Genomic DNA, 22,701 nt, shown 5'->3' on the forward strand with positions numbered 1-22,701 from the left:
TTTATTCATCACAAAAGTGTAGGATCAAAAACATTAATGAAGCCATAAATATAATTGAACACAGTCACACAATATTACCAACAACATGTACAATGAACACGTGACAAAGCCTTTAGTAAACAACCAATCTTACAATCGTCAAATTTTGAGATAGTTTATCGAATGGAAATAAGTAAAAGCTTAGGTACTTCAGGAGTCTTCAGTTTGAAGATGCGCTTGTTAAGAAGCAATGAATGATAGAGAAAATAGGGCATAAAACTAAATTTATCCATTCTTAAGTACCCATTATCTCTGATAATTCTGAAATAACAACACGTACCAATTAGTCAAGTAATGGAATCCTCAGAAGTCGTTAAAGTGTTGATAGGAGGGAAATTGTCCATCATTCAGTGATAGACAATCCTTTCTAATCACACCCCACGGACCGCCCGTTAATGGTAGATTATAGGACAATTACTGAACCACATCTTCTAGTATAGGTTCCGGCGGCTGTAAACGTAATGGCGCCATTTCGTTAGATTGCTTTTTAATTGAGAGGTCCATTACAAAACACATGCCCGGCGCAATGCAAGCTGACACTGGGTTATCTTGATGGTGCGTTGTTTATTGCCTCAAACAGACACATTAGATACTGAAAAAGTACGTGTACTGATCCTTTCAGACATACACAATAAGTCGATATTGATATGGACAGTTTGACATTAGTTCGTGAATGTTCAAAGGAGATATCAACTGATGAAACCAATTTTCTTGACGAAGTCTTGTTCCAACATATCACTGTACGGGAATATTTCCTTGAGCATCAGGCGTGTATCTGGAGGAAATATAGACAGAAGAGGAACATTCAAGAAACGATTGTATCAAAGATACTTAGTATGATAACGTTTACAATGCTACGGATTATTATTATTATATATTCCTTTGCAATGCTTTGATAGAACAAAAGGACTCCCTATGTAACATTACAAGTTGTAATCAATTCCCAGTTGGAAAGGTTTTGCACAGATAGGATTGAAGTTGGAGATAGTCTATACTGGCCTTGAGTGCAGTGGCAAGAGGCAAGGTCATCCTAATTCAAGGTTAATAGAGTTCGTGTTGGCTGACAAGATTAGATCTAGGGTTGCCTCCCTATGGAACATCATATTTGGCGACGCCTCAAGGGCTAGCCTATTAGTGTATTAGATGTCCATTTGCCAAGAATTTTAGTTCCGGTATTGGACGATTCTGTGTTACATGTATTTACTTTCGACTATTCAACTATATTCATTTACAGAACACATGTTCGTATATAAAAAGCAAGGTAATACCTTTAGCATCATTCCAGTATTTGAGTAGAGGACTTAAGTTGCCAACTCCCCATTTCGTTATTTTCACTCAACAGATGTTCTTCCTATTCCCTGCTGAAGTAGATAAGGTGATGATTTCTGTACGTCTACATGTCATTAAGAGATAGATTTACAAAGAAATTCTATCATCTATAATATTTATAGTGAAATAATTTTTGGGCATGTGATACAAATATTTTTATCCGTTGCGTTGCAAACGACTTACTACAAAATAACAGACAAACAAACAAACCTGACAGTTTCCACATTCCAGCGCCTGGTCAGTTTGCGCCTGGTCAGTTTGCGCCTGGTCAGTTTCGGTCACGAACCCAGGCTTTGTCTTTGTCTCGTCCTTGTCGTACACATTAATCTAAGGCAGTAACAGTTGCGGAGGACGAAAAGATGACCACACTGATGCACACACATGCATTTGACTTCTCTGTGAAGGTGAGGGCTTTGAGTCACAGCAAAAACAGAAAGTTTACCCGGCCTCCGAACACAAAGTTGTGAGTTTCAAGATCCTGACGGATTCTGTTTGTTACAATGGTCATGATGATCTTTGTCGTCTCCCGTGTACAATTTGTTGTCATCCGCTGCCTTGCGAGAAAGCTGGACTAAGAGAGGAGTCTCACGTGCTCGCCTGTCTCCAAAGCTGCTTCTCTTCTTCCTCCGTTTGTCAGTCCTGTTGATGGGTTCCACACACGTGGCGGGAAACACCCCGGATCTGTCTCCTATAGATCCGTAAACCCAGCCTGACGAGGTCTGATCCACCACCTCCACATAGTCATTGATATCCAGGGACAGAAATCCCGGCTGATGGGAGAAGTACGGCACAATGACCTTGGCGTAAAACGTCCCTGCACAAAACATTAAGAACGGAATGTGAATGCATAACGTACGTTGTGTATAATACATCCGTATGTAGTTTGGGCTTCAATTCCATGTTTGCCTGTAACTAGTTTTTAACTTGCTAATGTTACATAGGGTGAACAAAATGTGTTGGCCAAAACTGTTAGAAAAGTGACTGCAATACCACAGATTGAACAACACAGCGCACTGCCATAGTTAAACTTACTGCACTGATAGGCCATGCCGTTCTGTGTCGGAAGTGGAGAGTCCAACATGTCGGAAGATGATGTCACCTCCTCATCCACGGGTTCATAGTTGGAATCGACCGGAAGTGACGTGTTATTTCGCACGTGCTCCATGGGAATGTACTCCGGTTCTCTGGGGGTATCCAATGTGTACTCCAGTTCCTGTTGCTGCTGAAGTTGTGGTCTCCTCCTGCAGAATATGAACCCAGCCAGAAGGACCACCAGGAGGAGGCACAAAGATGCCGCGGCAATGCCAGTGAAGGTGATGACTTGCAGCAGACTTCCCTCTTGAACACGGATAATTCCTGCCATGAAAACATGTCTTTGAATACAACATGAGAACTAGGAATCAACGTCTCATTACATTGATACACCTTCTAGCATACAAATTTGCCACCACATTAAGCTGTTTTACTCTCACGCACGCTGTTTGGGTTATTTTTATCTAGTCATGATATCGATCTCGTGTTACTGGCCATCGTCATGTAAATCCATGTGTGACGGGGATGTTGCACAACAGGAGAGATTTAGAAGCTAGACTGATTCGTGACAACGGGTATCTAGATCTGACATGAGGAAAAGCTTTTAATGGATCACCAGATTCACTAGGGAGTTTGGTTTGCAAGTTTGCGGCTTGGTTGGATTTGCATCACATGCATATAGGAAGTGTAGTGAAACGCATTCACAGCCTGGGGACTTTCAGGGAACATCCTTGACATTGGTGCTCTTCAGGATCAATGGACATCCCTGTATATATGTATGCTATCATTATATTGTTTGGTCTCAAATGACAAAATATAGTGCCTATTGTAAGTGAACTGACCTGTGCTTTCAGCAGCTTTTACAACGGTGACAGCTTTCTGGAAAATGGAGACGTACACTGATTTGGAGTCCTTGCCGGAGAGCCCGTTGGTAGTCTCGCACCTGTACTGTCCGCTGGTGGTGTTGTGGTGTTTAGACAGGACCAGGCCCAGGCGCTGAGACGTCCCCGTGCCCATGGCAGTGACGATAGGCTGCGTGCTGTAGCCTCGGTACCAGGCTACTCGGGGGGACGGGCTGCCCTCAGCAAGACACTGAAGAACGACGTTGTCGCTGTCTCTGTTGTCTTCTACTATTTCCACGATTTTTGCCGAGTCTACAAAAACAATAACAACAATAATATCAATACTGCTATTATTGCATTTTAACAAGAGACTATCCAGATTTCCATAAGTTGTTGTAGACAATAATGGTGTTTTCAACTCATCACCAGATTGAGATAATGTCTGTCAAACAGCCTTTATGGCTCTCTATAAAGCAATTCCCTCTACCCAAGCTACTTGAGTTGTTAGTTTGTTTTGTCAGGCCATTACTTGCTATAGGTAAGCAAGTTTCGTTTGGTAGTAGGGTATATGCTTACGGGGAGAGGTTGCTAGCCCTCTCCCTTGCACGTGTTTCTCAAACACGGCACACCCATTTTACATCGATAGCTCCCGAAAGATGGGTGCAGGTCAAATTGCCAATTGAATTGTGTGGAACTAGGGGCTGAACTGTGAGGCTGCTACCAATTGAGCTACGGGGACATCCCCACAAGTCCAGATGCCCTACCATATATCACCACTTTCCTACTTCCAACACATGCCGCAGTTAGGAGGTGGTGCTTACAGTCATAAATCGTCAGCAGATGGATTTGACACGAGGATAATATGTTATCATATAATTTAGGAAGAGATGAATCGGCTTGTCTCTTGAGATAAATATTCCAATAAATCACGAACTATTATAGAGGACAATGATGGATTATAACTGTATATACATCATGACAATTTGGTTTAGCTCGTCGTTTGCCTGAAAGTTTTATTCTTTGCAATGAAACCTAAAAGTCTTGTCAGTAAGGAAACTTTTTTGGCAAACAAAGCCAATAAACGCCTTTCAGAGAATCATTGAAATGAACTTATTAGCTGCGTACCAATCAAATACAGTCATTGATGCTCAACTACAGTCTTTGATGCTCATGAGTACAACAATCTTTTCCAGAAATGCGTTCAGTGAAAATCATTGTGGTTAACGTCGCCAGCTAGCCTCCATAGCAGGCTTTCTGGGGCCTTTTTTGGCTCATAATACACTTTTGCTGGCCATTTCTATTTGTACTCGGTCGCTGATTGCTGGCCTTTTCTGATTGCCGGCCTCCGAAACGCTGCTTCAAAGTGATATTAAAAAACGATTAGCTATTCATCTGCCCTATTAACACATACGTTAGGAATAATTCACAACTCAGTGAGAGGCAATTCGCATGTCGGCTGCAAGCATTTTACAACTCTGTCCAGTGGAGATGCGTGCAGTTTATTAGCCGTCCACGGCAGGCAGGAAATTCGCACCTCCTAGCTAATCGCCCTAATCGTTTTTTGATATCACTTTGAAGCAGCGTTTCTGTGCAGGCTTTCGGAGGCCGGCAATCAGAAAAGGCCAGCAATCAGCGACCCAGTACAAATAGAAATGGCCAGCAAAAGTGTATTATGAGCCAAAAAAGGCCCCAGAAAGCCTGCTATGGAGGCTAGTCGCCAGCGGGCTGTAGCTTCTTTTCAGGCTTACCAGGCTTATGTTTCGTAGGCTTAAGTGCAACTGAACGTTATGAATTGGTACATGGTAGAACGGCAATTTGATAATGTAGTCCGGTCAACCAACAATCTTACGGAAATAGGAACGTTATTAGGGACGGTTCACAAACAGACTCAGCGACTATTTTATCTCACTGACGCAGATACTGTTCACGGCCTTCCCATTCTAATCCGGAAATAAAAAGCATCTATCTAGCTGGCTTCAAATTCATGAGCTGCAGTGGTTATCATTAATCAGGAGATATATCGAAGAAAACAATGACATGGTTTGCCCGGAGGTGTATTTGATTACGAGAAATGATTAATCACCCCATTTCTGCCATTGACAGCACAGCTTTTCTCGGTAATACCATAACATGAATTCTACAGACCTGCATTCAATAAATAACGGTCTAGGATAACGTCTTGCGTGCTCCTAAGGCTGTTTGTAACGATAAGGAAATTTGTTCCAAAATACAACATGCGATAACGTAAAAGGAGGATTGAGGCAAGTCTCTCTCATAGTCCAAGTCAATGTATTGGCAACTTGTTATGGCCATGAGTCAAAAGAAGTTGCTTTTTGACCTATCGACTTGTTTATCATCAAGGTTATTGCAGGCCTGATGTGACTGTAAACTGTGACAGTCATGCTCAGTGCAGTATGTATTCAATTCTGTTCGCCTTCGGCTAGGCTTTAGGCCGTATTCCTTATGTATGATTCCACCCCCTGGGAACCAAAACGTATAATTGAATTGAGTTGTGCAAATCCTCTGCCGTCCGTCTTTTCAAAGCAGACAGAATCCCTAATTTGAGAGTATGGAAAACCGTTAACAAATTATAGGGAGGAGGCTTAAAGTATTGACCATCCACCAAAAATTGAAGGCGGTCAATCAGCGTAAACATCGAGCTGCGACTTAATAAACCACTCACATAGGACTGTCACGTAGACGCTGTCAGATGTCGTGCCCATAACGTGCTCGGCCACGCACGAGTAGTTTCCCGCACGCTCTCGCGAGACTTTAGGGAGGAACAGCCATGGCGAGTAGTTGTCGTCTGATTCCATGTTACCGAGGAAGTGGGGGGAGACGTCCTGGAGTTGGTCGCTCTCCCAATATGGTGGAGAGGTGAGGGAACTGGTGTGGTTGACTGTGCAGTTCAGGATGACGGAAGAGTGTTCCATGGCAACAACTGGCCTCTTCGAGGTTATGCGAACGGTTGGCAAAACTGAAAAATAAGACTTTGTCAAAGTTCTTACGAGTACTACTGTGGCATTCGAACCTAAAAAAAATAACCCAAACTAAGAGAGACCAGCCCGGCAAGATCAAGCTAGAACAGACCAAATTAACTACAAACCACACCACACCATACTATACTATACCACATCACACCACACCACACCACACCACACCACACCACACCACATCACACCGCACCATACCACCCATACCACACTAAACAACACCGTACCGCTCCGCACCGTACCACATCAGAATTCACGAAGCCTACTCACCTCGATGACCATAATCCTTGAACTATCATTTGAAAATATTGAATGCATTTCTATTTATGAATCAATCGAACAATTCAACTGAACTAAAATGTAGCCGTTTAAATTTTGTTACAGTTTTTTGTAAGATCTTTCAGTAATATTTCTGAATCGATTATACTTGACGTGGAACCGTGAGGCAATTTGCACGCTTGCTGGGGCATACCGACTCGGTAACTGTTCTATTCACTGCTACCATCTGCGTGGAGAAAGACATGCCTCTAACAGATCCACGCACTGCCTATATTTGTTCTTGTTATGCTACATAGCTAACGACCTTATTGCCATCTCTGAAAATTATTCATCTTCATACACGAAGTTGAAAATAACCTGACGTGTTCTGAGTATAATACGTGTGGCTATAAACATCTTCAATGCAATTGCAGTGACAATCAATTCTCCTTAGTTATTTGATTCACCTCCTTTTAATTGACTGATCGAAAGCCGGAAAGGCAATATCTGATGACTTTTATAGATATACCCAACACTGGTAGCAAACTTTCTTCGTAAGTAAAATATCAAATCCTTCAGGAGAGGTGTGAAAGTTGCAACCCGGAAATTTACTGACTCAGATTTGTCTCCAAATCAAGGTCAGTAGATACAAAGCAATAAAACAATTTCCTCAAAGCCCATATGCCCTTTCTGATGCAAACTAGATATTGATGACCTCCTTTTTGTCTCTAGATCTAATTATATTTTTTATGTATTTGAAACGCTGATTCAGGAACGCCCAGAATTCGATATGCAACGTCTTGTGACATACGGCGTAGTTGTCCCCTTTATTAGATTCTGAGCTATAAACCCTCATTAATTAGTTATAGCACAAAGATCCGGTAATATATGTATTCTGAAATGACCGTGCAGGTATTTATATTAAACATATAAAACAGGCCCAAGCCCTCTGGCAGATATATTACTTCAGCAGAGAGATATACGATGCACCGTATTGACTGTGTACCTTTCATACTGGAGAACAGATTGTCATAAATGCCATGGACTCCTAAGAGTGATGTCTTACATGTTAGGAACCACCTGCGCTACCAGGATCTTCGTCTTCCAACATATGGCTGCCAACCCCAATGACCATATATCTGCCTGCTCGCGAGCAACCTTAGGTCAATACATCCGGGGAGACACATTGATTATCCTAGAGTCACGCCCGTCACTAGATCAAGTTTTTACTGTGTCGTCATAAGCTTAAGCCTTCTCTTATCTCTTATCTCCTCATGGCCGTAGAATATTCAAAAGAGCCCACTTTTCTATTATATTGAATATGATAATACATACGACGGGCGTGTTCATTGTTGAATGGTTTAGCACTTGAAAAGATAATATCATGAGGTGTTTTAGACACACACGCACACATACATACAGACTCACACACGCGTGCGTTCACTCTCGGTGAAGCTATGGTATAACAAGAAAAATCGATCTTGCAATGACCTACATGGCGCCAATATTTCACGGCATGTGTGATATAAATTGGTGTTGGAGGAGAAGACATTTGCTACAACTGACCGGATATCCCGATAGTAATATGTCACACAGCCAGCTTTAAGATGATACTGCAGTAGAACTTTTTTCTATACCCAGAAATAAAATGAGTAGACCTTGACTGTCTAGTATAAGAATGTGCATTTTTCATTCAACGATTCTCATGTCAAAGGATGGTTGTAGGCCATAGCAATGACAGCCGTTGTTTTGTGGTAGACTCTAATCAGGTAGTATGACCGTATTCCACCCCCCCTCCCGATTTTAAGATGCAGGCTACATATATAGTAAAAGTGGTTAATGTTCATGACATACCCAGTATGGTGAGCTGTACGTAGTGATCCTCCTGTCCCACCACATCTAGCACACTACTCAGCACGTACAGACCCCCGTCAGACTTCCGGGCGGTCATGATCCTCAGGGAACTGTCCGAATCCAAATTGGCGCGGTCCTTCAAGGCTCCGAGTGACATAGAAGTGTTTGTGGTGGAGGCGTACATGTACACAGCTGTCCTTACTCCTCTCATCCCACCAACCAGCTTGTTCCACGTCTGGGCGAACACCGTGTAGTCCGGGCTGAACTCAGCCCTAAGAACCACCGTTTCCCCCTCTGTGGCCACCACTGTGCTGATATTCACAGACACGGTCGGACTGGCAGTGATTGCTAGTGGGAAATATGACAAAAATTGTGAAAAGGGTAGTCCCAAAGCCTTTTTAATACCGTAGGGGCAGTGAGTTGTTATCCGCTGTGACTAGGACAAGTTATTGGAAGGCGGAGCCCATCCCTCTCCTTCAACCAACTTTTACCTCGACCGAAGTCAGGCACCCATTTTTTTTTTTACCTGAGGAAATTTATGCCTATCCCAAACACACACAACAGGGGAACATGGATTATGCACTAAATATGACAGATGTATTATCATGGTTATGATCATATGAGGAACGTTACGAATGCTTCAGACTTTGAAACATAAGTATGTTCAACAGTTTCCATGTGTCAGCATCCGATGTCAAAACTCTGACGCCAGAGGCACTACAGCTATGTGTCGACTCAGCGTGTTCAGCTCGGCAGATGACGTCAGTTCATATATTAAACCGCATGTTTCTCTTTATGGGTTTACGTTTCTTGAATGAGTATGCCTGCAGGGAGGTTTGCAATATGCTCGGCCTGCAAGCCTTGAAACCATACAAAGCCCTCTTATGTACAACCACAGTAAGGAAAAGAAAACTGAAGTGGTATGGCCACGTGACATTTTAATCAAGACTAGCAAAAAAACATGCAAGAAACCGTCTAGGGAAGAAGAGTGAGGGTAGGTAATAGAAAAGATGGAAAAGATCACAGGATGATATCAGTGAATGAACAGGCGTGATACTAAGTAAAACATTACTAAGAAGAACAGAAGACCGATATGGTTGTAGGATACTGTTTTGCAGGTCTTCCGGGGTGCCTCAACGGTTGAATAGTTTTAGAATTATATGAGATTACATGAGAGATAAACAATGATACTTGATGTGCCACAAACAACGAAATATAGTGAGCGTTTTTCGACACTCGCGAAGAATTAAAGATATTCGTGGAGTCAAAAGCCTTTTGCTATGCAATTGGTAAACGACTCGTTGCTACATCTTAGTCTTTGGGTTGGCCATTTGAATGATGGGGCTTTGTTTTATATGCGCGTCCCACTTAGAGCTAAAAGGATGCCTCCAAGGCTTGGAATAGTGCTTACGCTTGCAATTGCATTAACCTAACGCAGCACAGACTGATGACTTACAAAGCATCTGTTGTTATTACATTTTGTATTCGCTGCAGGTAGCTGTACTTCCGATGATAAGAACCGTTTGACTCTTGATGCCACAGAACAGAGCAACAGTTACATACACATGGTAAGACATCTCATTTATCATTTAAATGCAAATGAAATAAATGTATTTATAAGAGAGGGGGTAATTAGATAAAGCTCAATCTTATAACACCAACTTTGGCTGATGAAGATAACACGATGTCGTAAAATCTACGCAACCTCAAAACGCTGTTTGTAAATGCAATTTGTATGCCAAACAACTTCTCATGACGTGGAAAAACAGGTCACTCACTCACCTACTGTAGACAGGAGGGAAGATGCCAGAATCGCCATGAGAACACAGACAACCATCGGCACCTCCATCACTGCAGCAATGGCGACGTTCGTGGGCACCCGAAATAATGGAGAACCCTGCGTGGGTGACAAGAAAACCATCAATAAGACAAAAAAGATTCCTCAAATCTTGATAGTCCTATTAGACGCTGATGGCGCTCGTCTTCGCGTTATTGCGCTTTCAGCCAGGCTGTTCATCACACAGGCAGTCGACCTAAGATCCGCACATGTAACGGTTTCCTGATCTTTGAAGTCCCACGCTTCCTAATAAAACAGAAGGTTCACACGTTATTTTGCCAGGTGCACGGAGTCACGTTATTGGACTAAGTGTCGGCCAGAAGGAGAAACACATGCTCCTGGCCTTCCACACTGCCCCTCAGGAGAGGCGTAACGTATGTAAATTGAGATCCGCAGGATTGGGTGCCTCATCATCAAGCTGCCAGCCCAGCCTCTACACGGAGGCACAAATTAAGAAATGTGTGTCACACAATTCTGGTAATTTGTATTCCCAAAGGGTCGCGTAGGAAACATTTACTGCTGGCAATGAAGAAAATGAGATTTGCACTATGTAGATGTACATCATCTAAAAAATGTTAGCCTATGAAAAGCAGAGGGAATGACAAACATCCAGAGGTATATATATGTAGTGGGCGATAATCAGTGATCATTGAGTGGTAATCTCTTGAAAGTTTTAGTCACTGCTAATGGCAAAGGGAATTTTTATGTCCAGGCGACCGATTGAAATAATCGATTGATCAAGTGTGGTTCAAAGTAAAGGTGAAGGATGGTATAAATTATATTGGTAAACCTTTAATTTTGTATACATACTGTTAAAACATTCATGGAGTGGGTAAGGTAAAATGGAAGACGAGCCTTAACTCAATTGAACAACACAAAGGGATCTCGCTATAGTTGTTGGTCTACTTTCAGTGGCTCTGCATTCTTGTACTCACGGCAAACCTCTTTATCCTTCCCTCAGCCCGCCGTCGAGCAAACGTCTTAAATCATTAAAGTATGACACCTGGTCAGGAATTTACCACATACACCACAGAATGCAGCACATCATGCGCTAAAATGCATGTCCAAGTTTACTAGGACGTGCGAACTGCCACGGAGACTCGCAGGCTAACAGATGTTGCACTGTTGGCCGGGATTCAAGTATTGATCTTCTACTAAACCCTTGTCCATCCGTTAGTACTGACCGTGTATACGACATGACTAGACTATTCATGCAACGGAAACATACCTAGAGCACTGGGAAGTTGTCATCTTCACAGTACTAGTCTGTGTGCATTTAACGTAAGCAGTACGTCTGCATCAATGGCAGCTAAGTATCCGTATGGTCAGAACCAAGGACAGCACCTTTTCTCATGAGGTCACTCACTCAGGCTGGACAAAGAGCAAGAGCGCCAGGTCGAGGGTATCACTATCTTGTTTTCAACCTCCTAAGGCCAGGCATTGATAGAACTGTGCTGAATGAATAAATCATGCTGGATCCTCGATGATTATAGGAAGTGCTTCAGCCGATGGATTTAGTCAAGCCCTCTGGCCGTATGGTGGATATTGTAGATTAGATATGGAGAAAACTTTGTCGGCCCAAATCACCTCCAATATCAGCCCCATGGTCGTTGATAACAGGTTACCGGCGGTGGAGGGAAATCATGATTGCGGGAGTCTTGTCTGGAGGCTTCAGTAATCTTGACCCTGCCGGTGGTAATTTAAAAAGAATGACGTTTCTAACGGCCTTGATTTAACTTCGGCTGCTATGAGGTTATTAAGTAGAGAGCCGTTCGATAACAAGCACTAATAGGAGGGATATGTGCCTGGTATAAGGTCCTGTAATTCAGCATCAGGCATTAGGACGCAGCAAAATTACAAAGGAGATCGGTAATGAGGAGATATTGTTGTAGTAGTGGCTGATTTTCCTTCCGGGCAGGCATCTGTCAAGAAATTAATGTCTTATTTCAAGGGTCAACAGTTTGGCACAGCACGTGACTTTCCTTAATTGAAACTTATTTGAATTCAATAACTTAATTACCCTCTGCAACATCAATATGGGACGTCCCAGAGCTGTTAGCACCATGGCGTAGAGCTGAATTTGAAAGAACCATCGTCTTAGCTCTTGTGATATCTTTTGAAGATTACTTCTGGATATAATGGCAAAAGACCGTATTTATATTCCCACGCTTGTTAGGAAAAGGATAAAGTCACTCCATCGGCAGAATAATTGAAGGTCAGCTTCAGTTGAGTAGAACCAATTTGATTAATTTTCCTTTTAATCCATTCCTTCGGCAAAGCACTAGAAGAGAAATGTCCAATGATTTGTAGTAATAAGGTGTCTACAATGGCATTGATCCGACTTGCCTCTTTCCCTCCAGGTAGTCATCGACTCCCGGAAGACGTGCCCTGTACTTATCGGAAAATAGGAAATCACCCTATTACAACGGGTTCTCCATATTACAAGGTGTGGGGATTCTTAACAAGAGGTTTGCAATATTATCCCAAGTACTCTATGTATCACTTAGTTGGTTTTAGCTAAAAGGTTATACATTTTAGCTTCTCTGTTCCAGTGGTGTCAAATTGAATTCTGTATTTGTTGTCTATGGACGCTTCAGTTGTTTGGCTTGTTGTACTCCCAGGTTTACTGACATTGGGTTGACTTCCAATCTAAATAATATCAAAGAAAAGTAATAATGTGGGCCGCATGAACTTCTGTCGTTACCACAACCCTGCAGACCACGTACATTCTCATCACATCAGCCGACGTCAGAGATTAAAGCCAGCCCAACGGCTCCTGTCTTTATCTAATCTGACACAGTCGCCACGTTTGTTATTGGCTACGGTATAATCACCATTGCCAACGGCAACGATATTCCCTACGGAAGTACCGCACAGTGTCAAGGATCTTGGTGTACATGCTGAACAGTTTGAAACGTGCTGAAAATTCCAAAGTGAGCAATGTTAACATTGCTTGAGAACTTTGCAGACCCAGAACTTTTCTTTTGTTCTTGTCAGAATCGCTTGCATCCAGTTCGCACAGTATTCATGGCAGGGAAAATGTATTTAGTTCAAGTATACATTATGGAACTTACGATATGCTGTGCCGTATACTGCACCTAAGTAGCTTGCTTGCTTTAGATAAGCGCCAATATGGATCTTGAGGCTTTAACAAAGATTGATTAGTTTCCCGTTGATAACTAGAAGCGTCTAGAATCCCCATAATCCGCTTAAATCCACAGCTAGGCGACTGTTTCAGTTAACAAGACCGCAGAGTGATGGATGGTGCTCATTTGCCTGGTTATCGAATTATAGGTAATTTTTAGGAGAAAGGGATAATCCCCTGCCTTGGGTGTGTAGACTATGCAATTCTGTTTGAATTAGGGTGATACGCCGGCGTGTCTCTGGGTGACTTCAACAACCTTTCATCACACAGATTCTAAGTGCCTTGGATGGGAGAGCCTGACTCAGTCGTATGCCGCTGTGCGCCTGCGGAAACATGCTGAAGAGCAAAGGTGCGTAAGGCACTGACATGCCAATTGCTATTTCCTTCTTCACTGCTCAGGCAATAAGCTGTTGTAACAGGTTTTATGTAAGGTGACACCAACAGATAGGGCGGATATGCAATCAGGATTAGAAGGATCACACAAAAACCGTAATAGATATCACGTTGAATTAAGAAAGAATCAGGATTTACCAAAACAATACACTGGCTTAGATGTGTTTGTTTTTCAAATCAAATGTAAGACATTTCCTTCATATCTAATTCCACACTTACAGTGTGAATGCACTTTAAAAACATCATATATCTTCGGGGATTTGTTTGCGATGGTATTGTAATAGAAATACACTTGAAAACTTTCTATTTCTCCAAGGTAATTTTGATCTTGTGCAAAATTTTCATCACAGGTTTCCGCCAGTTGTACTTCTCAATGTGTATGGCCGTTACAGAAACAAATAACATACAGTCATACTCGGATTGCAACAAGCAAAAATTTTGATTTTAAAAAAGAAACCCACCTCCCCCTGCTATGTGGTGCATCGCAACGTACAGAAATGTAATAGTTTAGTTTTGAGTTACAGCAACATCTGATATAACTGGTCAAACTATTTTCCAATATGGAGTGGAAAAACTTTGGCAACAGATAAAGTTAGTTTCGCAGACTTCCAGACGACAGCCAATTGCGCAGGTAAAGTTACATGCACAGGCACGCCTTAGAAGGTATGAAGTGCACGCATATACGACACCACGCAACATCACTAGGCCGTAAAACAGATACTTTGCGTTCCTGAATGCTTTGAAGAGGTCATGGGTGCCCCATCCAATTACACAAAAGGCATTTACGCCGTGCCATAACAACTATGTGACTCCTGAGATGTTAAAAATCTTTAATCTTTAGCAGCTGCTGCAGTGAAGGCTTTGTGCATAAAGCGAGGTCGATGGTGAGGTAACCTGTGATGGCCCATACTGCAAAGTGTTTTCTGGAAATATTAGCTCCCACTACTTTTGTGTCTGACAGTCGTGGGAATCAACGCTTATGATTGGGATCTTTGGAAAATGAATGGTCAAAATTGCAAGTCTTCCTTTATAGAGGAACATTATGTACATGGTTAGGACGATAATAGAATAACAACTTAAGATCTGACATCTTATGTTCCCAAGGCTCATTCTGGATTACTGTATCAGATGTTGGATTTGTGTCTACAAACAATCAGCTTTTTTAGTGTCGCTACTTGACGAATAACCGAATCAATCATGAAAAGACAATTTCCTACTAACGAGTTAAATCATTTCTCATAGTATTTACCTGTCCAATGCAATTATGTGTCATACAGGCATACTGACGTCTGGCACCGCGTGTCAACCCATAGACAGACTTATGCAATTTATGCTTGAAATGATCCAACACGCTAGCATGTCGACTACAGCGCTCTGAAAGGGGACTATTTGACATAATTGTATGCAGGTGTGCATGTGTGATAATCTGCGTGAAGAGCAATGGCGGCGGGGGCAGGGAGAAGCCGCCTGATGTTCCTTTCTTCACTGCTCGTGCAATATGGCTGTATGGCAGGTTGTTTCACGGTGTCAACTGTCAATGGGTATTCATCCGTGAGATACTGTAAAAGGGCATATGTTTGCGGGTACTTATGGTATGGAGAAAATGGAGCAATGGTTCGCGGTTGAAACTGGCATGCAGGGTTTGAATGTAAGAAGAGGTTATATTACGTTCGCGGTGAAGATAGTACCCTGAAAACCGGGAACGTATATAAAACCATCGCATATAACGTATACGTATCGTCTGTAAACAAGGACTAAACTGTCTGAATTGAAGTGCAAATATGACAAAGTTTGCTGTACTGGCTTTTGAAAACGTTAGCTATGCAGCATGTGATTTAGATTAGTTTCAAAGCAACGACTGATCAAAAGCAAAAGAAAACAAAAGCTTCCTAATCCAAATCGGTACATCATATCACTCTTTACTGTCTATCCTCAAGGTACGAATATGTAAGCTGCAAGCGTGTTCAACGTACTTGCAATTGACTGTAAGGGCACGGCCTTTCAAACCTCATTTCCTTCACTGTGTATATAGGATTCTGGAAATGTGAAATTGCCTGTAGAAGGTAATTATCACCCTATTGACAACATCATAACAACCCCTTTCAAATTCCTGGGCGGCTTCATCACAGCTAGTGGCTCTTCAGGTCCAGTCTCTACCATTCTGAAGGAGTCTATCGTAGGATCTGACGAATCACATGGAATAATGATGAACATTGACGCATCCCCAATTCGTGGTGAATATAAATGTGAGATATACAGGATCTATGTTCAAGGTGCTATCAGATACCTCCTGACAGTACATGACATTTCGCGAACACATCTAACTGAGTTAAACTGTAGCGTCACCCAGTACCTGAAGAAATGGGCAAATATGATACGATCAGCTAACCCTGGACTACTATACCACAGTCAAGGCCTTGGCCTCACTTCAGTGGAACAGATCTACCTACAGCAGCACGCCAGTGTCATTGCCTCAGCTATGACAGTGGGTGACCCTAGTGTTAAGAATGCACTAGCGGCCAAAGTACAGAGAGAATCAGCGCTAAGACGCAAGTCCACAAGTACAGTTATCTGTCACACACTTGTGGAAGAAGCCTTGACCGCTGTCATGGACAATGAACCTCATGAAACCCAAGTAAACAATCATACAAAGGAAAAAGTGTGCCGAAAGGTGAAATCCCGCCTGCGAAAGGAAGAGGATATGAAAATAGAAGAAAAATGCAGATCTCTCCAAGTACAGGGAAGCTGGGCTGAACTTGTAGAACAAGAACAGACTGACGTAAGGTGGATTCGTGGATGACGTAAGTATGAATTCGCCCTAAACGGAATGTTAAACTGGCTCCCAACACGTGACAATCTAGTCCGATGGGGGAAAATGTTGTCACCTAAGTGTCCACTCTGCCAAGGACGACAAACTCTGTGTCATGTCCTCAACATGTGCCCAGTAGCCCTTAAAGACAGGTACACCTGGCGACATAACAGTGTCCTTAGGGAACTGGTCACCACCCTCAAAGTGTGGCACGCCAAAGCAAACCCACAGACCATAATCAGGTGCGATCTGAGCCAGGACTTCATCGAAGGGGGAACGCACACAACAGTCCCTCCAGACATCCTGCCGACTTCACTGGTACCAGACATCACCATTCAGGATCCTGTACAACAAACACTGAACTTGGTTGAACTTACCGTTCCATTTGAGCAGAATGCACAGCACGCCGAGGACAGAAAAATGGCCAAATACGAATGTCTTATCAATGAAATAAACTCGCACAGTAGTTACAGGGCTAGCATTGTCACAGTTGAGGTAGGGAGCAGAGGTTGGATTAACGGCGAGAACACTGCAAAGCTGAAGTCACTCTGTCCGGTCAGTTACAAAGACCGTGAAGTGAGACATCTTAAGAGTAGACTGGGAAAGTGCGCACTCTGTGCATCCTATGCTATCTACTGTGCCCGAAACACGCCTACATGGGACTGTACTTCAGGACTGTTTGTCTACAGAAACTAGTTGTGATTCTTGTTTTTTTTTAATGAAATGTAACGTTAATGTTTTTAAACGATTTTAATCTGTCCTATTACATTGTATTCCTTTTATACCTTGCGCCCTCCTGAAAATCAGACAAAGGGCTGTCCTAGGTTTTAGTGTGTATAATTCATCTTGTGTGGAATAAAGATGATTTTTAACCAATCATCTTGACTGGCAATGCTATTTTTGCTTTCCTGCACCCCTGTTGAGAAGCCACAGCCTGAGCAAAGAATGATAGGATGGCTTCAGTAAAACGTCCTGGCTCTTTTCGGTTGGCTTTAAGACCGATACATCAAGTGTCATACTGTGTGCTTTCCTATGGTACCACCCGAGCGGTGGTGCTGGTAGCAAAATCCATCCTTTGAAAGAATCCTATTTCCGCTGCTCTTTGATATGTAAAGAGGTTTCTGGGCAGCATGTAAATGAGTTGGCAAAGGATGCCCTAACTTTGAAGATGGCTCAAGAAAGCTTTCCCAAGATAAATGGTATGTCTTTCGTCTTCTGTCTCTGTCATCTACCCTCCCAACATGATTGTCTCCCCAGTTGTAGGAGTCCGAAGCATCCCAAAGCAGCACTGACAACACAGTGTATATTTATCCATTCACAAGAAGATGGGTATGACGATATTTGGGCGTTGACGCCTTAACAAAACCGGGCCAATCTTAAGAGAAGACTTTAGCACAAGGTCACCCAAATAATAATTTGAGGTTTTGCACGAAGACGTACGGTTGATTAGGCCGTAGATTTTTTCGATGGTAACGATATTATCTTTAACAAATGGTCTATTGAAAGCTAGACTCTTTGAGCATGAGTATTTCCTGCATACTGATTCGTTTAATTATCCACTGATCAGTCAAGAAACGAGATAGTGTGTTAGATTATGCTTAACAAATGATGGGATGACGACTCCGTACTGCCCAAATGACAATTTTGTTTTCTCGCCGTTACCTCTAAGACGCATTTCAACTGATTCATGAGGTTCTGATTTTGCTTCTTATCTCTGATGTAGTGGGAGCAACATATGCTCAGCATTTAGTCTGTACAAAAGTACAAATTATCTCCAGGCTTCTATGATATGCTCTAACAGGTTCTTCAGAATTTGCGACCAACCTTTTACGTACCTCAATGCCATTAACAAGCAGTACGTGCAGAAAGGAGTATTGTTAAATGCCTCTTGGGATGAAATACCACCAGGATCTGACATCGCACAAGTTATCTTTTCCCTTAGCTGTCAGATAATAAAGCCTTCCTATGTCTGAATTGCGCATTAGTTATTTTTCAATTGATACAAAAAGCAAGGGTTATAATTGCCTCCAGACTACATTGAAACCGAAGTCTTTAATAAGCTGGCAGCAGGGTGACTAGCGTTTCTTGGAACAGTTATGAAACAAAGACAAGGGATAATAACTAATAACCGGAGTCACAACCTGCTTCGCTTTAATCAACATCTGTACCGGGTAGCTTCACACCATGTCATACTTCATACATCCCACATGTATCATATACTGGAAACCTGGCAACAGTATTTAATAACCGTAAATCGGTCGTTATGAGTAAGTTCAAGGCCCTTTACTCAAGTTTCGTTCACGGTAAATTTATAGACTAGCTTTATCGGTAGCTTTAAGTCACTAAACGTTCTCTAGTCACTGAGAGATTTCAGGATCATAAACGTTTACACTTGAAACAGCACTTAGCGGAGCACAGTAGTTACACATCGATCTTACTGGCAATGACGTCAGAGGAGACCTTAGAAGATAAGGCCATCTTCCAGTCTGCAAGAGTTAGCAACCTATCTTATGCTTTGGTTCGTAGTTTACTCGGTAGTACTTCCATTGGATTTAACGGGTTATTTAGGATGCAATTTCAACTAATACATGTATGTGTGGAAGATACTAGATGGTGAAAGATGGCAAAACCAGTCGACCATCTAACCGCTAATTATGTAAGATAACTATACATTTGGATTCAGCGTCAGATGACACCATTTAAATTTCCAACACAAAGATTCGAGCAGTTCTACCAAAGCAAATTATCTAGTGGTCGGTCATGGGATTGTGTATAAATAAAAACGTTACTTTTAAGATGTCTTAATTAGCGATTTAAACGATTGTCTATTGAGATATATACATCTATAGAATATGAGCATTTGGTGCAAAATATTATTTCACTTGTAAGCACGAAGTGGCCATTTGATAAACGCAGGAGGCACGCTTGGCTATGAAGTATATGGTGCAATTACCAGTCCCGGCACCTTTGAAGCTCACATTTGTGAGGACACACTTTACATGCATAACCACGTGTAAGGGTTTTGGCAGTGCTCACATATATAAACTATATAATAGCTTCAGATGATAAAACAGATACTTTGCGTCCCTTCCTACTTTACAGGCTGCACCATCCAATTATCCTATCTGATGGTTTGTAGTGGCTCTCCCAGCGTCGCTACGTGAGCTGGGAACTACTACCGAAAATATATATTCCGTCAAATGTGGGCAACAAGACCACGGATTTCCAGGATTACGACTAACAGGAAGCATATATGGGAAGAATCACACCACTGATCAGAATTTCACAAAGTTACACTGGCGATAACAGACATGTCGCGATTCATGACAAGTGAGCTTTTCCTACATGTCCACACCATAATTCTCTTAGATGTATAAAGACCTGTGTATTTGAATCATACATCACATCTGAAGTTAACGTTGGTCAGTCGTTTAACGGATTTTTTAAACACAATTTTATTGCCACATTGGCAGTATTTATCAATTCACAAAGTTTATTTTTCTAGCAGTTGTCCCAATGAACTAGGAACCGATATCTGTCACCGCTCCCCGAAAGCCATCTCATGTAGACACTTTGCAGCACAAAGTAGAATAAGAGTCTGTGATAGCCGGTTTTGTTCTAGTAGCAAGGATATGGTTCTCACTACCGGGTATGCAACAACAAATATAAAGAAATCAAACGATACCGGTGCAGGTTGATTCAAATCTGTTCAATGTCATTATCATGTGGAGTTGAGTAGGAATATTCATTTGCCTACTATATTCCGGGGGAAATCCGGATCCTGATGCTTTTACCATTTACGGCTATGGTGCCACTTGCTGTTGCTACTTGGTGTAATAACGTTGGGTAGAATAGTTATGGCAGTGTGGCAAATTCGCACTGTAAATGGATAACCTCATCTTGCTAGAGCCCGCGCTTCCTAGTTGGTCTTAAATCAATGCTGTTTCATTCAATCTGATGAATGATGCGTTTCGCTCGTACCGAGGTAAGATCAACAACAATGAATGGTAGCAATCCCGCATGCCAACTACAAATATGTTACGCGTTACAGGTACATATTTGATTTACAGACCATTATTGCTAGGAAAGGGTGCTTCATATTTCTCCCGTAGCTGCTCAGGCGATATATTTCATTCCGCGAACGATTTACGATATCCACGGCAAACTATGTGATAGAAACATTCAGACGTATCGCTTGAGTTGTGAACCGTATTTGGGCGCGTTTGTCTCAATGCTAATACTGCGTTTCTGTTGCCGTATTATTGCAGCCCCAGCACATTGAATCATGAAACAATATTGAAAGGGCACTTATTACCTGAAGGCAGCGAGGAGAAATGAACATTGAGCAACATAAGTGGTCTTTCATGACGGAGAAGGGGAAATCTATACCAATAACCTCCTACAGAAATGCACTGGGGATTTGGGGGTTCTAAATTCACACCTACGCAGGAAAGCAAACAATTTCAGTCTAATTTCACACCTACACTGCAGTTTACAAATCATGCGTTTTCGTTGATACCTTATTATTCATACAATACAAGGACTGTGAAATCTGATTTCAGAGAATGTCTTCTGCTCACAACTTGAGGAACTGCGCTTATTTCTTGTCACAACACCGAAGACATTTCAACATCGTATTTACAAAAGGACATCACTTGAGCTGCCAACTTAAAAGCTAAAGCCGTCCAATCGATACAAACTTACACCACCAAATAGGCTGGCGATTTTTCATGTATCCAAGACGGCACTGGCCGCTCTTGCTTTGGTTTCACGTGCATCGCGCAATGGTGTAATTAATCCCCCTGTGGACGTTAATAGGCTTACTGTGCACTTTAAATGTTTTATAAGCAATTTTGCCTTAATGATCCCTGGCGAAAAACTGTTGCCCAGCCGTTGTGACCTAGCTGTGAGCGCCGCACTAACTCTATCGGTTATGGTACCCGGTGTAAGTCCGGCTGATTACCTTATGATCCTCTCTATGTTTGAAGTAGTGACCCACAGTTTATCTTTTAGATTGGCTCCAACTGTGCAATCCCTTCAGTCAAGCGTCACTAAAATCAACAAAGTCTAAGTAGGAATTTCTATTCGGGCGTAAAGCATGATCTATCCAGGATCAGAACTGGCGGCCAGACGTCGTGACCAGAGGGATCAGACTAGACGTCCTTTGTGGGTTTGAGAATCCCCTTCATCTGACCTCCTTTGTCCCGGTATTACGTGAACACGGTGCCTGGGCGCCACAGTCATGCATACCCTGACTTAGGAATACTTCACGTCAGCTAACAATCTACGGGTTTCCATCCTTGCAAAAATCCTCACAACGAGATGCCCTTCTAAGGACTTGAATCGGGATCTCCCAGTTACCAGCTAATTGGAAGCCGACTGTGAGGCCACTACCCCTTGTGCTACAAGGACCCGGGTTTAATTTAGCACGACCTCTCTGCAGCACAACCTCCGTTGTCAGGAGCGAGCCCCGATTGAACATTTCAAGTCTCCGCCAGCCTTTAGTCTGAGCAACACAGATAAGGAGTTTATTCCTATCACGATTTAACAATCAAAACTGATGTATTGAGTCTCAACACTGATACTAAATGGTTATGGTAGCTCTCCTTTATGTCATGTCTCAAATCATTCACATTAGGATATGAGAATTTTTGGACTAGACATTTCAGGGGAAACATTCGAATGATGTTTGACGCATTGCTGGTGACAGGATCATCATCAACAATACACCTTTTGGTAGGAGAAAGGAACACACTACTTGCCATTGATTGATTCGTTCAACCAATTCGGCACGGCTACTATGTCCATATCATTGCTTTAAACGTTGTTATGCCAAGTGACTAGAGGGTCCCAGTGGAATAGTGTGTCTTATTGCCTTTGCTTGGTTCTACATTAGAACGTAACGCGACAAGGCCATTACTCCTGGGCCAGGTACAAAGATGGTGAAGACAACGGGAACGGACAGAATAATCACTTTTCGAGGTACAGTAATAGTAAGCAAGGACTGGAAATCTAAAGCATAATAGATATAGATATTGATGTAGATGATTTGAAGAAAAGATTGAGAGCTAAGGACTACGCAGCATGAGTCAAAAGTGGTTCGTTCAAAATATTCTGGAAGGTTTGCTGACAATGAATAGTAACGTAATGCAACCCACCAAATAAATAAA

General features: G+C 42.3%; 2 protein-coding genes across 8 annotated transcripts in view; one reads left to right on the forward strand and one right to left on the reverse strand.

Moving 5' to 3' along the window:
• LOC118432023 (pregnancy-specific beta-1-glycoprotein 5-like) overlaps positions 1-22,701 on the reverse strand; it is a 24,865-nt gene continuing 2,164 nt past the window's right edge. Inside the window, exons 1-8 of one of the 4 annotated variants that reach the window (XM_035843506.1) lie at positions 10,130-10,768; positions 8,348-8,695; positions 5,926-6,219; positions 3,243-3,554; positions 2,401-2,724; positions 1,579-2,182; positions 1,308-1,397; positions 1-814 (exon numbers count right to left, since the gene is read on the reverse strand). In XM_035843506.1, coding sequence (XP_035699399.1) covers positions 1,839-2,182; positions 2,401-2,724; positions 3,243-3,554; positions 5,926-6,219; positions 8,348-8,695; positions 10,130-10,268 — 1,761 coding nt within the window. In that variant the 5' untranslated portion in view covers positions 10,269-10,768 and the 3' untranslated portion in view covers positions 1-814; positions 1,308-1,397; positions 1,579-1,838. Of the gene's footprint in view, positions 1,398-1,578; positions 2,183-2,400; positions 2,725-3,242; positions 3,555-5,925; positions 6,220-8,347; positions 8,696-10,129; positions 10,769-22,701 lie in introns of those variants that run through there. The other 3 variants (XM_035843508.1, XM_035843507.1, XM_035843505.1) reach the window with 3 other exon arrangements.
• The window catches only part of LOC118432046, a 26,886-nt gene continuing 14,026 nt past the window's right edge, over positions 9,842-22,701 (forward strand). The window contains exons 1-3 of one of the 4 annotated variants that reach the window (XM_035843551.1): positions 9,842-9,915; positions 12,545-12,630; positions 13,600-13,678. In XM_035843551.1, coding sequence (XP_035699444.1) covers positions 13,639-13,678 — 40 coding nt within the window. In that variant the 5' untranslated portion in view covers positions 9,842-9,915; positions 12,545-12,630; positions 13,600-13,638. Of the gene's footprint in view, positions 9,916-12,544; positions 12,653-13,547; positions 13,679-22,701 lie in introns of all 4 variants that reach the window. The other 3 variants (XM_035843550.1, XM_035843552.1, XM_035843553.1) reach the window with 3 other exon arrangements.

This window comes from Branchiostoma floridae, chromosome 15, assembly GCF_000003815.2.
Source record: "Branchiostoma floridae strain S238N-H82 chromosome 15, Bfl_VNyyK, whole genome shotgun sequence".
NCBI classification, from domain to species: Eukaryota; Metazoa; Chordata; class Leptocardii; order Amphioxiformes; family Branchiostomatidae; genus Branchiostoma; species Branchiostoma floridae.